Source organism: Bombus affinis, chromosome 7 (assembly GCF_024516045.1).
Source record: "Bombus affinis isolate iyBomAffi1 chromosome 7, iyBomAffi1.2, whole genome shotgun sequence".
Taxonomy (NCBI): Eukaryota; Metazoa; Arthropoda; class Insecta; order Hymenoptera; family Apidae; genus Bombus; species Bombus affinis.
Window position 1 is genome coordinate 3,815,293 of NC_066350.1, and position 15,048 is coordinate 3,830,340.

Below are 15,048 nucleotides of genomic sequence, written 5' to 3' on the forward strand. Positions count from 1 at the left end.
TCTTATAATTTTAATAATGAAGGTTTTCTATACTTTAAAGATATTAACAGGTTTTTTTATAAAACATTTATAAATAGTACTGCAAAGATATATATTTCAATGTACAAGTACAAATATAAATACAAAACATTATGAACCATCATGTCTTATTGTTAAAGTAATAAAATAGATAGTTTGCAGTTGTTATGAGATTAGAAGGTCTCTATTTTGAAGGAACTTCTACATGTTTATCTCCATTTGAATGTCACAGCCATTATAGTTAAATTTTGTTCAATTAATGCTAAAGTATATTAACAATATCTGAGCGAAGATAATTATATTCAATGGAATGTAATGTGCACATAAATAAAAATATTTCTGATTAATACCTTTTTATACCTCTTACCTATTCTAATCTTATTTGGATGTTACTACATTAAAAAAACTTAATTAAAAAGACAATCTATTTCCCTTCGCTCAAGTAATAAACATTTTTTATTATTCTCATTATTTTAATTAACATTCTGTATATTTTTGTACTGAAACTGTACAATATTCCTTAGAAATGTGTGTGTGTGTGTGTTTGTGTGTGCGCGCGCGCGCGCTCGCGCGCATATATATATGTCTACATAACCTATGCATACCATGTACAAATCACTTTCACAATATAAACATTCATTCGATGACTCAAATCTATAGGAATGTTAAATATTTAACAATATTTTAAATAAAATTTATAAACTGATAAACAAAATTGAAATAATTATATAAATAAATTTACATTACCATTTGCCTTCCATACATATAATTTTATGTTAAATAAAAATTTATATAAAAAAATATATTTAATAGAATTTGTGCTCTATGCAACTGCAGCTTTCAATACCGACACTGATTAATATAAAAATTGAAACTTTTCGATATGACTTTGTTTCTTTTCATTTTCATTCATTAAAATGCCCATTATGACAGAATACTTTGGTATGTATCATATTTGAAATAAAAGCATTTCTCAACATGATCGATTATAGATATATTACATAAATAATGATGAAATTATGAAAGCTACATTTGCACTGACATTTTAGAATATACAGTTGCAAAATTAATAACTTTCAAGGCCAAAGCCGATCAAAAAATTCTTTGAAGGAATCATAAATCATAAATGTTATGCCAACATCTAAACATACTCTACTTAATCTTGGGATAGTTCCTTTATAAAATGCCATTGGACCTTCATTGATCCATATTTGTTTCACACAATCTATACTATTCTTATATTTTGAGGCTTCTAGACCCTGAAAATATGATACACATTTAGTGAAGTATATTAAAAAAATATATATATAATTATATATAAATAATATATAATATATATAATTTAATGATTATACAAGAAAAACATATTTACCTGCATTCTAGTTTTTACAACATCAATTGGAGTATTTCCAAAAACAGATAATGCCCCAGCACATGCACCAAAAAATCCAGTAACTACTTTTGGTATAACCACATCTTTATTTCCACCTTTATACCAATCTTTTAATGTTTCCATGGTACAAAATCTAATTGCTTGGTTTGATCCTTGCTTTAAAATTGTAGGTGTTAGTCCTTGATATATGCCTCTGAATCCTAGCAAATAAAAAGTTATATTTTTTATTTGTACTAATATTAATATGATACTTATAACTTATACACATTGTATAATGTAATAACAAATGTTTAGTGGCATATGATTGAGTGTCACAATAAGCTTATTGTGAGATATATGACATATATGTGACATTACTTTAGTGTCATATATGTAAATTGAGAAGCACATAACTAATATAACTTGACCTCTTTACATAGCTCTTGATTGGACTTGTTGCACATATAGTTCAAGGGGAATTTACTTGTTTACAGAGCATTACTAAGCAATTTAATTAAGCAATAACTAAGCTTTTAGTTCTTTTTAAAATCATGCTTAAATTAGATTGTAAATGTTATGAATCAAAAAATTATATTTATTGACTTGAACTCTTTATAAAATAATATATATTAATATTCTATTTACCATATTCCTTGGTAATCATCCCTACCCCATGAAAGAATCCTTTGTATTTTGGATTAGCAGATCTTTGATCATTTATGAATTTTACTTTAATTGTCTCCATAGGAGTAACTGCAAAAATAGCTTCAGATGCACCTGCACATAGTCCTGCTATAAGACTATTCTGTGTAGTAAGTTTTCCATTTGAATCTACTAACAATTCTTTCATTTTTTCAAAGGAACCAAAGCGTACAGCTGACTTTGGTATTGAACCATAAAGTAATACTGAAAGACCCCTGTATAGACCAAAGAATCCACGATTTTTTATGGTTTTTTTCACACAATCCAATATTCCTGAATATTGTTTACCAGATCCAGCTTTCCCATCAAGTTGTAACTGTGTTTTTACATATTCAGTTGGGTAAGTGATACATATTTCTATACCGCCGGTAATACCTCCTAAAATATATCCATAATTTTATTAATATTTTGTTATTTAAAAGATTGATAAAAATTGGTAAAGAAGTACTTAATAAATCCATTGATATATATTAAAAAATATATATATAAACAATTTCATTCATAATCTTTAAAACAAAAATTTGTGTACTAGCGCATATTTCGAAGGTTAAATATTTCTCGATCTTTGAATCTATCATGTGTCGAATGCGCTGACTCAGTTTATCTATCTTTGTCGCTCTTCTAGTTTTACTTACACTTTTCTCTCACTTTCGACTAATGTGTTTGTATTCTATTGCACTATTCCGATAAATAATAAAGAGCACTGAACACATATTAAAAATGAAATCATTAATACAAGAAATGATATAATAAAAAAAAATGTATTTTACCAGCCACAATTCCTTTAACACCGCTATGACTGACAGCCGCTGCAGCTCCAGTATCAGTAATCCAAGGTCTACGAGGAAAAGGATTGTTATGGAATGTTGAAATTGTACTTGTTTGTTGCGATGATTTGTATATCAATGAACTGATATCCATGTTTGGAATTTGTTTTCGCCTGCCAATACTCTTGCCCGTTAAGCATCAAATGTGAACTGAGTCGATTAATATCCGTACATTTCGGTGCGTATTCCCCTTCCTCAATCAACTTCTCTTACTCACACTTTATAGATTGACAGTCCTATACTCGATACTGGATCTGGATACGTAATGATAATTGAACAGGCGATTATGGGTGGAGTGACCGAAATTTTTTATATCAGTAATACATTTTTCCAATACATGTCTGTCTATTAATCAGTTAAGTTTAGCTTTTTTTATAAACTACAATTAAAATTTATAAATTAAGGATTATAAGCTACTTTAATCCAAATTCTACTGCATTAATTTTTATCTATAAATATTATATTTTTATTTATATTGCTAATTATTAAATAAAAAGTTATAAGTAAAACAGTATGATTTAAATAGCATATTTTTTCAACAAGTTAGAAATTTTACTTGATATTGTTCTATCTATCATGTTGATATTAAAATAAATAATTATGAAGATAACCAAAATTGAGTATTCAGAATGAATGACTAATTAAGTAGATAAGACGAATGTTATTTAGTCATATACTTTTGATTGTTTCATTACTGTAAAACATTTTTAAAACATGAAAGTCTGGATTATAGTAAATAGAAGAGATTAAAAATTACTTATCAAATTATGAGTGTTTCATTACATGATCACATGACATATATTTCATAAACAGTTAAAATTAAGTTGATTATCAAGAATTTTTTTCTATTTCTTTGGTTATGTAACATCAATCACGACATGTAAGTAAGAACATGCAAAGGGGGAGTGATTATAAGAAGACAGAAATACTTTTTGATAATAAAGTTTTATATTAATTAGCTATATTGTGATATTGGTAAATGTGTAAATTTTTATTAAAATGTATTTTATTCTCTATTTAAATTTTGATATAAGGGTTTATTTATTATACTTAAAGTTTAAAAATCTCTAAAAATGGATATTTTCAGAATAAATCTACAAGTATTACGCCATAATTTTTTATCATTATAATTTACATGCTTTACCATCCAGGTGTAGTGTTTGCTAAACGTCTCATACGTCTGGAACAAAAAGTATGAAAATATTGTAATTACATATTTATTTTATGCATATTATAGTTGTTGGATTATATAACATAATAGTTTTTACCGTGTATTTCTATCTTGATCGCGTATTTTCTTTTCCATTTCTGCATCTGTTAATGTTTCCAAAAATGGAGCCCATTGATCAGCTTCTGAAGGTGGTCTAAAAGGTACTTCTACAGTAGGTAAAGGTGCTTCAGAAAATGCATAAGTCCTTTGGTGCCATGATAATTGTCCTCGTACACTGAAGTAAATTTTATTAAGATATACTAATAAATTTTATTAAAATATTTTATAAAATATTCAGATTACTTATATAGTTTTCCTAGAAATAAGCAAAGTGCTTGAGGCCAGTCAGATGCTTATTACGAATCGGGTATACTATTCAGTTTGACTTTGTTTTCAAATGGGACAAAAAAAACATAAAACAAGCGGGAAGCTCGAGATAGTGGCAGATCAAAAAGTGATTGGCCAAGTAGAATATTATACATCAGAATCGCTACTGTCAGAGTGAGAAAGCATCGTGCATATTCTCATCCTGACAAGTTCAAATAAAGAAGAGGGAATAACGAGTTGTTCATTTTAAGGCAAAACTGTACTTACCTGTAAGCAATAGCAGTAACAAATTCTCCACCAAGTCCTAATTCAGCACACAGTTTCATTGCAAACTTCTCAGGATTATTTTCTTTTTCAGACATATCCCATTCTACTTGATCTACTAAAGATGTATTTCCTACATGTATGTTTAACTTAATTATAACTCGTTGATCACACTGATCTTCTAAAATTGTTTCTTGTGGAAAAGCCTCTATTTGTTGTCTTATGGCTTGTGCAATGGCTGGTACAAAGGTTAATGGATTTAAATCTAAATCATCACATAATACCTCAGCAAATTGTTCAGGAGTTATGAGACTTTCTAAAAAAAATCAGTGTTTTATTGTGATAACATATGATTATATAATATACAATTGGTACACAAGAAACCATACCATTTTTATTCCACGTGAAAGTATCCCTCAATTTTTGTCCTTCAATTTCCATATCTAATCGAATTGGAACTAACATTTCTTGTTGTGCTGCATTTTCTAAGTTTGCTGATGGATCTGTATCATCAAAACTAGAAAAATACAACAAACATAATAAATGTTATTCAAAATTTATTATAGTATTAACAATGTTTTATGTTGAATAATACCATGTATAAATCATCTTTTAAAGAATAAAAATCATCTGTTAAGTATCTGTTTTCGTATAAATATGGAAGAGATTAAGTATTTACCATAAAGGAAATGTTCTGACTTTTTTATTATGTACTCTGTTACGATTAATTGGTGTAGCTTGAGGCACAGCATCCAAGTGTGAACTATTTGGTAAACTAGGCACCCAAGGCATCGATTTTTTTGATTTTCCTTCCCTAGGAGCTGGAGGTTCTGTTGAATGTACTGATACAGCTTTATATTTATCATCATTACCCTCGATAATATCTTCTACTTCACTAGCTCTTAAGAGAGATACACTAGATGCAAGTACATGTTGACTTAAGCCGAGCTCTACTAATTTTTTACGTTCATCATTTGTAATGGATCTCCTGAACATTCCAGGGTAACGTTTGTATAATGAACCTCGAAATAGGCGCAGATAATTGCCCACTTCTGAACCAATACAATAATATTCTCCATTTTCCTCTACTTGGAAACTTATTGGTTTATCACCATATGTACGTAATGCCATGTTTATATTTTTCTAAAATCATACATATATATATATATATATATACATATATACATAGAAACCAAAAATCAACAACTAGTTATATTAATGTAATGTAATAATTATCCTTAATCATTTTAATGGATTGCATGCAATTATTTTTATAATGTAAAATATACCAGTAATTAAAAAAAAGTTAATCAAATATTTACATAAAATACAAATATTCTTCAAGATTTTTGAAAGTTATTAATGCATAAGTATAATTCATAATAGAATAATTCCAATACATAACAACAATATATAATACAACAATATATAAAATAATATTGTTTTATATTATTGTTTATTTCGTGTACCTACCTGTTTAGCTGGTTATTTAACACTTTTCATCTGTCACGGTTTTGTTAGCATTATCGCAAATTTAGTATAAAGCGTTTTCCTTATGATTGGTGATCCATAATATACTAGTTTTTTTTCACTGAATAATATTTTACTAAACTTATATATGTATCATATATACAAATCATATATACAAAAAAAGCCTACCTTGAAAAAAGAATCAACCGTTCAAATAATTTTGTCAATTGTTGCGTATTTTGTGTTCATTAGGTATGATAATAAGATCAGGAGCCTAAAGCTACGTTTTATTGAAGCAGTATTTACACCAACATTTTTGACCTGTTCTCAATGGTATATCGATATTATCAATATGATTACAAAGCAACTTATAATTAGTGAAAAAGCGACTAACTTTAAGATTTTTACATTATATATATTACTTTAATAAAAATTTAATACAATTTATTTCTTTATATAACATCCCTAGGAATTCATGCTGTTTTTTCCCTGACAATTATTCCGGAATGTGGTAACAAGACAAGTTAGAGGGGGGTCAGAATAATAAACGTTAGGCGTGTCGGCGTCTGTTTTTTAGTACTTTAACAGAATCCTGCACTAAATAAATAACTTTATTATAATAATTTTTAATGGAACTAATATCATATGTAAAAGAAATGTATTCTTTGTTTTAAAATGTCGAAGCAGCAAAAAATTTCAAGCTTGAAAAATGCTTCGTTGTTCATATCATACTATTTTATAATTCGATAAAATTTTAATTTTACGTTTAATACATTTACGTAAGTACATGTGCTTGGTGTTCGGTCACGAGTGGAAGAGGGTATGCTCTTATGGGGTAACAGCAGGGCGCTAGCCTTTGCCGGGGAATGGAGACGGAGAGTGTAAAATCGGGGGCTAGCGAGCATAGCCATAGCCATCATAGCAGAACTTCTCAAAAACATCATCGTACTCATAGTTCTAAATCTCATCACAGGCAACATTCACATAGAAGTACCAGGTACTTTAGTTAATTAAAAGAAAATATAACTTAGTTAAAGGCTTCTTTTTATAACCTTTTTGTTAATATAAACATTTTTTTAAAGGACAACTCGTAGTCAAAAGAAAGAAAGACACAATTTAGATTCCACAGAAATGGCGCCTTTTCAAACAACTGTTAATGTAAGAGGAGATAGTGTTGATAATTTGGGTCAAGAAGTTATAGAAGTACAAATTTTACCTCAAGATGAAAACTGGGGTGAAAATACTACAGCTGTCACTGGAAATACTTCCGATAGATCAGAATCAACTGAAGATGTGAGCCATTGGCCAAATGAGAATGATGGATCATTTAGTTCCTGTAATCGATTTATGGGTCCGGTTATAGCAATGATGCTTGGATTAAGTGCTTTTCTTAGTCCTATAACAATGGTTATATTGCCTAAGTTAGGATTTTTTCCTGATTCTACAACTGTTTTAACTATGCAACAAAAGCTTCAGTTATTATCTTGTAATGCTGAATGTAAAGGCCAATTACTAGGTTTAGCCTTTAAATTGGTGCTATTAGGTATTGGGAGTTGGGCTGTGTTTTTACGCTCAAAAAATGCTACTATGCCGCGCATATTCTTATTCAGAGCGGGAGTGTTGCTTCTTACTACATTATGCATTTGTACTTACTGGTTATTTTATGTTGTTCAGGTATATAATTTTACTAACTTTCAAGATCTCCTCAACTACAGTATTTTTATATCATCATAAATTATAGGTTACTGAGAGTGCTAAGACTGCTGCTAATGGTGAAATAACAGAATATAAAAATTTAGTAAATTATGCAGGTACTCTTGCAGATACTCTACTATTCATACATTATATTGCTATACTGCTAATTGAAATTCGCCATCAACAGCCTATCTTTTATCTTAAAGTAAGTGCATTTTATTCTTGTGTAATTACTTCTTTATATTTATTCTTAGTACATTGTATTTATAATAATGTTGATATTTAAGATTGTAAGATCACCAGATGGTGAATCCCGATCTTATGCAATAGGACAATTGTCAATACAGCGAGCAGCAGTATGGGTATTAGAAAGATATTACACAGAATTTCCTATTTATAATCCATATCTAGAAAGACTCCCAGTATCAAAATCTGGTAGAAAACAGTCAAGCTTCAAATTTTATGAGGTTGATGGTGGAGTAACTGGTAGTATTCAGTCACGAGGAGGTAGTGGTGATAGAGCAGTCATAACAACTCAAACTCGTCGTAGAGATTCCAGCCACAATGAACGTTTTTATGAGGAACATGATTATGAACGTAGAGTACGAAAACGTAGAGCAAGATTAATCACTGCCGCTGAAGAAGCATTTGCACATATAAAACGTTTGCATTCAGAAGTTGAGTCTACTCCAAATCCTGGTCCTATGGATCCCATGGAAGCTGCACAAGCAGTATTTCCATCTATGGCAAGAGCTTTGCAAAAATATTTAAGAGTTACGCGGCAACAACCGCGTCATTCTGTTGAGTCTATCTTAAATCGACTTGCACGATGTTTGGCTCAAGATGCAGCACCGCGGGCATTTTTAGAACCCTTTTTCATAACCAGCCCTGTTCTTTCAAATGAAAAAGAACGACAGAAAAGATCGCATCATTGGGCTTTAGTCTGTGAGGGAGAATTGCCTTCACGACCTCTCGCAAATGGTTGCGAATTTCAGTTACGACAAGGTGAAGTAGCTCTGTTATGTACAGTATATCATTTACCTCATTTTCACCTTACAGAACAGCTTGCACATCCTAAATCTAATAAATTCTTACTAAGATTAAATTCCGAAACATCGGTTTAGTAACATTATAAAACCAATAGCTTTTTTCGTTTTAAGATAATTTACATTAAAATGCTGATATTTTTAATGGAAACAAAACTTATTAACCGTTTGAGTCCCAAGCAGAGCGATCGCATTGTTTAGATTTTGTGTTGAAAAGTCCCAGTACATTTGAATGCTACATACGACTGACGATATTTTGTATTTCATTGTTATCTTCTCAGTAATTTTTATTGAACAAAACTTGAAATATTTATAAACTAATAATACGCATATATAATGATATAGATGTATTTCATAAAAATAACAAATATAACGAGCGCTATTACGCCACTTGTTTCTCTTCGTAATCGATTAAGACAGGCGCTATTGCACTGTTCGAGATTTTTCGACCCTGTTTTCTCAGAGACCTCTGGGACTCAAACAGTTAAAATTGCGAAATTTTTTACTGTATATAAGTGAAGAAAATCACAATAATACATATTTAAGTACTGGAAATTAAATACAATTATAGAAAAAAATTGATGTTGAATCATGCAAGAAGATAGTACACTTAAAGATAGCTTTTTTAAGGGAATGAAGTTTTGGAAATGATAAAATAGTTTTTTATGCAGAATCACAGGAAGTGTTCATCTCATTAACATTTACATATCTTCTTTAGTGCAGATAATAGCAAAATAAAAGGACAATATAACTTTCCCATTTATAATTGTAGATAAGAGAAATTCATATTTTTATGATGTGAACACATTTATATTTATTTATTTCATTATTTTACATTTTATTACTTATATATTAGTAAAATAAATATATTTTGGGGTAATTTTATATCAGTAATTAAAACCTCTTAATTATTTTTCAGTAAGTATACATGTAATTGGAAAACTAAATCTTGAATATATATCCCCCGAGTAAATTTTCTTTCTTAAGGAATTTTGCAGAATTATTTTAATGTAAAAGTATTATAAAATGTATTATAATTAATACATTATTTATTACATATTTAACATTCATAAATTTTTGTATAATGAAAATTTATTTATTGAAATTTATTACAACAACTATTGCAATAGATAGGAGAAGTGTTTAAAATGAGACACTCTGGGGAAAAAGAAATACATTCCTACATGCAATATATTTGTATAATGTGCTGTTCAATTCATACAAATACATTTATAATATGTAAGGTGACATACGTATCTATTACTTCAAAGGTATAATATCTTCCAGGACTTAAAGTAAATTAAGTTTTTCTTATGATATGTTTTATATATATACATTTACAATATAGGATATATTACAGTAAAATTTTATAAATTTAAGAATGTGGTCATATTTAGTTTATTTAAATTTATTATTATTAATTTAAAGAATTTTAACAATTTATTATTTTAAATTCTCAAATATAGAAAGATTGCAGTTGTGATAATCAAATAAGACTTCAGAACAAAACATTTTTAGAAATTTATAATTTTATATTTTGTGAAAGACATGTAATCAAATGAAACTATTACGAATTATAAGATATTTATATAATTTAAATATCGTATAATTTTTCATTAAATACTGAAAATATGTTGTAAAATGTCTGCTTAAACTTATTTCATTATTTTAATACATAACTTTAATATTTGATTGCTAGGATCAAATATTAACTTCCTCATATAACTGTTGTTGAATACTATATTCCTACATTATTTACATCTTTTACATATAATAATATTGAATGTATTAATTTTAACATTTTTTGCATATCTTTTACATAACTTCTACATTAAACTGTTATTATTCTATATTCATTTTGGAAGGCTGATAATATTATATTGTGTTTGAGACTATGCTTGCTATTAGAATACATGTACAGTAAATAATATGTGTAATACTTTACATTCACGTTAACATATGTATATAAAGTATATACATCTCATGAATGTATAATGAAGTGATTAATATAATAATGAAACTTGTTATACAAAAGAAGGTTTAATGTTATAATACTCATTTTCTTTGCATTCCTATTTAATATCTAAATTTAGATAGTAAAGAATGAAATAATTTGATATGATGAATGTATGAGATATGATGAGTAAATTTATATATGCCTAAAAAATTATTTATAACATATCATCATTTAATAACAAGAAGAAATGTATGTCACTTGCCACTGCTCATAAATTGTATTATTTAAGTAAGTTAAGGATATTTATGTCTAGAGACATAACAATTCTTCTAATGCAACATTTTGACAAATATATGATGATGTAAGTAGCTTTATCTGAGATTTTTTATTTATGTTGTGAGCTTGAATGTATTAATTGGTGAGCAAAATATACTTTCTATGTATAAATAGTATTATATTGCTCTTCTCTCTTTCTGTATAGAATGCAATATGTGGATAATTTACTTTTATAGAATTTTGCTACATTTTATAGCAAAAAAACAATGCACAAAATGAAATTTTATCAAATAGAGTGTAAAAAAAGATAATAAAGAGATTTGATTATTACCTTAATTTTTGTTTATAAATTTTAAACTATCTAATCCAAAAAAATTCATGTGCAAAATATATGTTTAAACTAATACATGAAATATATACAGTGACGAGCAAAAGTGTAAACACACTCATCTGATTTTATGTAAAAAGCGATAATACGACTCATTTTTCAAATGATCGATAAAGATTAGATAACAGTAACTACAAGCTGCATCTGATTAACGAAATGTAATAGTTCATTTTCATTAACAGTAATAATGTACAGAACATTTTACAAAAATAGACATCTCAAACCATGTTTACAGTTTTGCATTTTAATTATACTCATTGAATTAAGGTTTCAACCTAGTATTTCATCCATTTTTCTTTACTTTTTTTTAATGCTTTTAATCTACGAGGCATACTGTTAATTAAATTTTTAATTATTTGTGATTCAATATTGTACCATTCCTGTTGTGTTCTTTCCCATAATTTATAAACACCTGAAGGTGTATTATTATATTTTGCCAGCTTTCTTTTCAAAATGCGCCACAAATTTTCGATCGGATCCATATCCGGACTTTGTGCTGGCCACTTCATCACAGAAAAATTTTTATTTTCTAGCCAGGTTTTAACTATTTTTGCAGTATGCTTAGAATCCCTGTCTTGTTGAAATACTACTTCACGTTCATTATATCCAATAGAATTAACTACAGAAGATAAATTACTTTGTAGAATGATCAAATAATGCTCTTTTCGCATTATACCTTCGATTCCAACTAAGGGACCAACACCTCTGTGAGTAAAGCAACCCTAACACATAATTGAGCCACCTCCAAACTTCATAGTTTGTTTTATACCACCTGGTTAATCATTATTCTCGGATGAAGTCCAATACGAGGACCTTCCGTCGGATTTGAATCTATTAATTTTTGTTTCGTCATTCCATATAACTCTTTTCCAATCTTCGGTCGTCTATTCTTTGTAGATGTCAACAAATTGTTTTCGTAATTTAATATTTTTGTCTGAAAGAGCTGATTTACTTTCTTTCTCCTTCGCTCGTAAACCAATTCACTTTAAAGAGCAACGAATAGTCCATTCGCTAGCACTTATTTGATTTCCTAAGCAGTAATTTTTGGTGTTTTGTAACTATACGACCGAATACAGTGTGCAATTTTACGTGCTGCTCTATCCGATATAAGTCGTGGTCTACCGTTTTGTGAAGAAATTGGTGCACTAACATTTTTTCTTATTCTTGCAACTATCGTATGACTGACACCACATTTCTCTGCAATTTGCCGCAACGACAAACCTTTATCACACAAACAAATAATACTGTTCTTTTTATCTTCAATAAGTGGCTTCATCTTGGATTAAGCATATCAAACTGAAAAGTAATCTAACAATGGTGTGGAACAGTTGACTACGAAACAATGCACAATCAGTGCTTATTAACAGTTTCGTTTCCCTGACATTTACATGCTATTATAAACGTTTCTGACGAAACGTGCAAAACTGTAAACATTGTTTCAAAACACAATTATTATAAAATATTCTGTATATTTCTAATGTTAATGAAAATAAACTATTACATTTCGTTAATCAGACGTAACTTGTAGTTACTGTTACCTAATCTTTATCAATCATCTGAAAAATTAGTCGTAGTATCGCCTTTTACATAAAATCAGCGGAGTATGTTTACACTTTTGCTCGTCACTATACGTGATATAAATAAAATCTTCATTTCCTATACTTTACGTATAATATTTCTTATAGTTTCGAATAAAATAATATATATGATAAAAGTTAACATTTTTATCAAAAGCCAATTTTCTTTATTATAGTAAGATTGAATTTTTAATTACTTATTTATTTTTGTACAATATAAAATTTGAATATACTTAAAATAATGTAATAAACATTTCCTCTGACATTACTTTGTTGCAAATGTATCAAATTTAAAAATTTAATCGATATATTTATGTTTAAATCGATCTTAACTAAGAAACGTCACGCGCCAAAAGCATCGCTGAATCCATGCTGAATTGCTGAATCTCACGGATGAAGAAGTAGTATAGAGCTGCTAATATGGCTAGCGATAAAAAATCAGGAAAGTCTTCAAAAGGTACGAAGACTACCACAGAAATATTATCTGAATTTCAAATGCTTCGCAATGAACAAAGAGCAATGGCCAATAAATTGTCAGAAATGGAGATGGAACTAAATGAACACAAGTATGTTTCCTAACCTATATTCTTTATTTTTATTGCTTACTATAAATATATTTTAAATATTTTGAATAGGTAGCAAAAATAACTTGACATAAACTTTCATGTCACGAAATTTTAATGAAAGTTCCATAATGAAATAATGTTATAAATTTATTTATAATGTATCTTCTTTCAGATAGCATGCATTATCATTTTATTGCTTAAATGATATACTCTTATCATTTTTTAGGATCGTAATTGATACATTGAAAAATATAGACCCGAAAAGAAAATGTTATCGAATGACTGGAGGAGTTTTATGTGAACGTACTGTAGAGGATGTAATGCCTGCATTGGTAACAAATAAAGAACAGGTTAGAATTGTTTTACTTTTGTTCATTGTTAGTTCAAATAATTTGCATGTATAATTTTTTTATTCTTATACAATTAAAAATACAATACAACATTGAAAATTTGTAGTTAATTAAAGTCATAGATGCCCTAAATGATCAGTTAACAAAAAAAGGGCTCGAAATAAATGAATTCAAAGAGAAGCACAACATTAGAATTAGAGGACAACAGGATATGCAACAACGACAAGGTGAAGACAAAGATTCCAAAGAAGCAAAAAGAAGTGCTGTAGTTGTTAATTCACTATTAAGCAATTATTCATAAAATCAAAATTTTCTATTTACGATACATTTCCTGCTTACATATAAATCACATTTTGGCACTTATTTATTACATCTTTGAAGATAATATTGTATTTGAAGTATATAAATATTCAATTTTTTAATGATTATGTATTTTTTGATTTTTCTTTATCGATAAAAAGTATATAACTTTAAATAATTGCTTTGGTCTTCCATAGCCATCATTTTTTATTACAATTCAATTATAGGATTATTATCAAATCAATGTAGAAATCAGTCCCTAAAGAATAGTAAATTGAAGCAAATTTAAAATTTATAGTAAAAATTTTAAAATATAAGGATTGTATCACGGGTTGCAGTTATACGAGAAACCTGAGTTTCGAGGGTCGGACGAAATCGAATGAGATCTTAATACTTTTGTATTGTTCGGATTCTCGAAACTTTTGGGATCATCTGCTTGTGCTTATATTTCAAATTTAGTCGTTGGATATCGAAAAATATGAGAGAATGGAGGTCTTGTCAGATTCTTCTTTTCTATGTTTATAAACGAAATTATTTTAATCATAAAAAAGAATTAGAAGTTACCTTAATATTGAGAAAATTTTTTAAATATTTGATTTTATATTATTGTCATTTCTGTTATTAATCAAATGTTTTGTTGTTTACTATTTATAAGAAAATGCATTAATTTTTTATCACAAATGAAATATTGTTACAAGTAGGT

At 28.2% G+C, this 15,048-nt stretch overlaps 4 protein-coding genes and 1 long non-coding RNA gene across 8 annotated transcripts; 3 read left to right on the forward strand and 2 right to left on the reverse strand.

The window, feature by feature from the left end:
* Positions 1-74: 74 nt before the first annotated feature.
* On the reverse strand, positions 75-3,168 carry LOC126918490 (putative tricarboxylate transport protein, mitochondrial). Its single transcript, XM_050726430.1, has 4 exons — positions 2,863-3,168; positions 2,036-2,470; positions 1,391-1,611; positions 75-1,277 (listed from the first exon to the last, which is right to left on the reverse strand). Exons 1-4 carry the CDS (start codon positions 3,011-3,013, stop codon positions 1,095-1,097), a joined length of 990 nt encoding a protein of 329 aa, XP_050582387.1. The 5' UTR covers positions 3,014-3,168; the 3' UTR covers positions 75-1,094.
* Positions 3,169-3,845: 677 nt separating this feature from the next.
* LOC126918488 (SWI/SNF-related matrix-associated actin-dependent regulator of chromatin subfamily B member 1) lies at positions 3,846-6,502 on the reverse strand. 3 transcript variants are annotated; one of them, XM_050726425.1, is made up of 7 exons: positions 6,380-6,502; positions 6,194-6,311; positions 5,400-5,863; positions 5,110-5,237; positions 4,724-5,036; positions 4,188-4,364; positions 3,846-4,099 (listed from the first exon to the last, which is right to left on the reverse strand). In XM_050726425.1, exons 3-7 carry the CDS (start codon positions 5,849-5,851, stop codon positions 4,060-4,062), a joined length of 1,110 nt encoding a protein of 369 aa, XP_050582382.1. In that variant the 5' UTR covers positions 5,852-5,863; positions 6,194-6,311; positions 6,380-6,502; the 3' UTR covers positions 3,846-4,059. The 3 variants fall into 3 exon arrangements, with proteins under 3 accessions (XP_050582382.1, XP_050582383.1, XP_050582380.1); XM_050726426.1 differs by lacking the exon at positions 6,194-6,311 and having other exon boundaries at positions 6,380-6,497; XM_050726423.1 differs by lacking the exon at positions 6,380-6,502 and having other exon boundaries at positions 6,194-6,379.
* Positions 4,222-4,962, forward strand: LOC126918497 (uncharacterized). 2 transcript variants are annotated; one of them, XR_007711346.1, is made up of 2 exons: positions 4,222-4,369; positions 4,450-4,962. It is a non-coding gene; the product is annotated as an uncharacterized LOC126918497 (long non-coding RNA). The 2 variants fall into 2 exon arrangements; XR_007711347.1 differs by having other exon boundaries at positions 4,230-4,369; positions 4,441-4,962.
* A 150-nt stretch (positions 6,503-6,652) lies between the features above and the next one.
* Positions 6,653-11,500, forward strand: LOC126918484 (vang-like protein 1). Its single transcript, XM_050726414.1, has 4 exons — positions 6,653-7,187; positions 7,273-7,864; positions 7,932-8,090; positions 8,173-11,500. Exons 1-4 carry the CDS (start codon positions 7,057-7,059, stop codon positions 9,007-9,009), a joined length of 1,719 nt encoding a protein of 572 aa, XP_050582371.1. The 5' UTR covers positions 6,653-7,056; the 3' UTR covers positions 9,010-11,500.
* A 1,968-nt stretch (positions 11,501-13,468) lies between these two features.
* Positions 13,469-14,477, forward strand: LOC126918494 (probable prefoldin subunit 2). The gene is made up of 3 exons (XM_050726437.1): positions 13,469-13,695; positions 13,922-14,045; positions 14,152-14,477. The coding sequence occupies exons 1-3, from the start codon at positions 13,550-13,552 to the stop codon at positions 14,344-14,346; spliced, it is 465 nt and encodes a 154-aa protein (XP_050582394.1). The 5' UTR covers positions 13,469-13,549; the 3' UTR covers positions 14,347-14,477.
* The last annotated feature ends 571 nt before the right edge of the window (positions 14,478-15,048 follow it).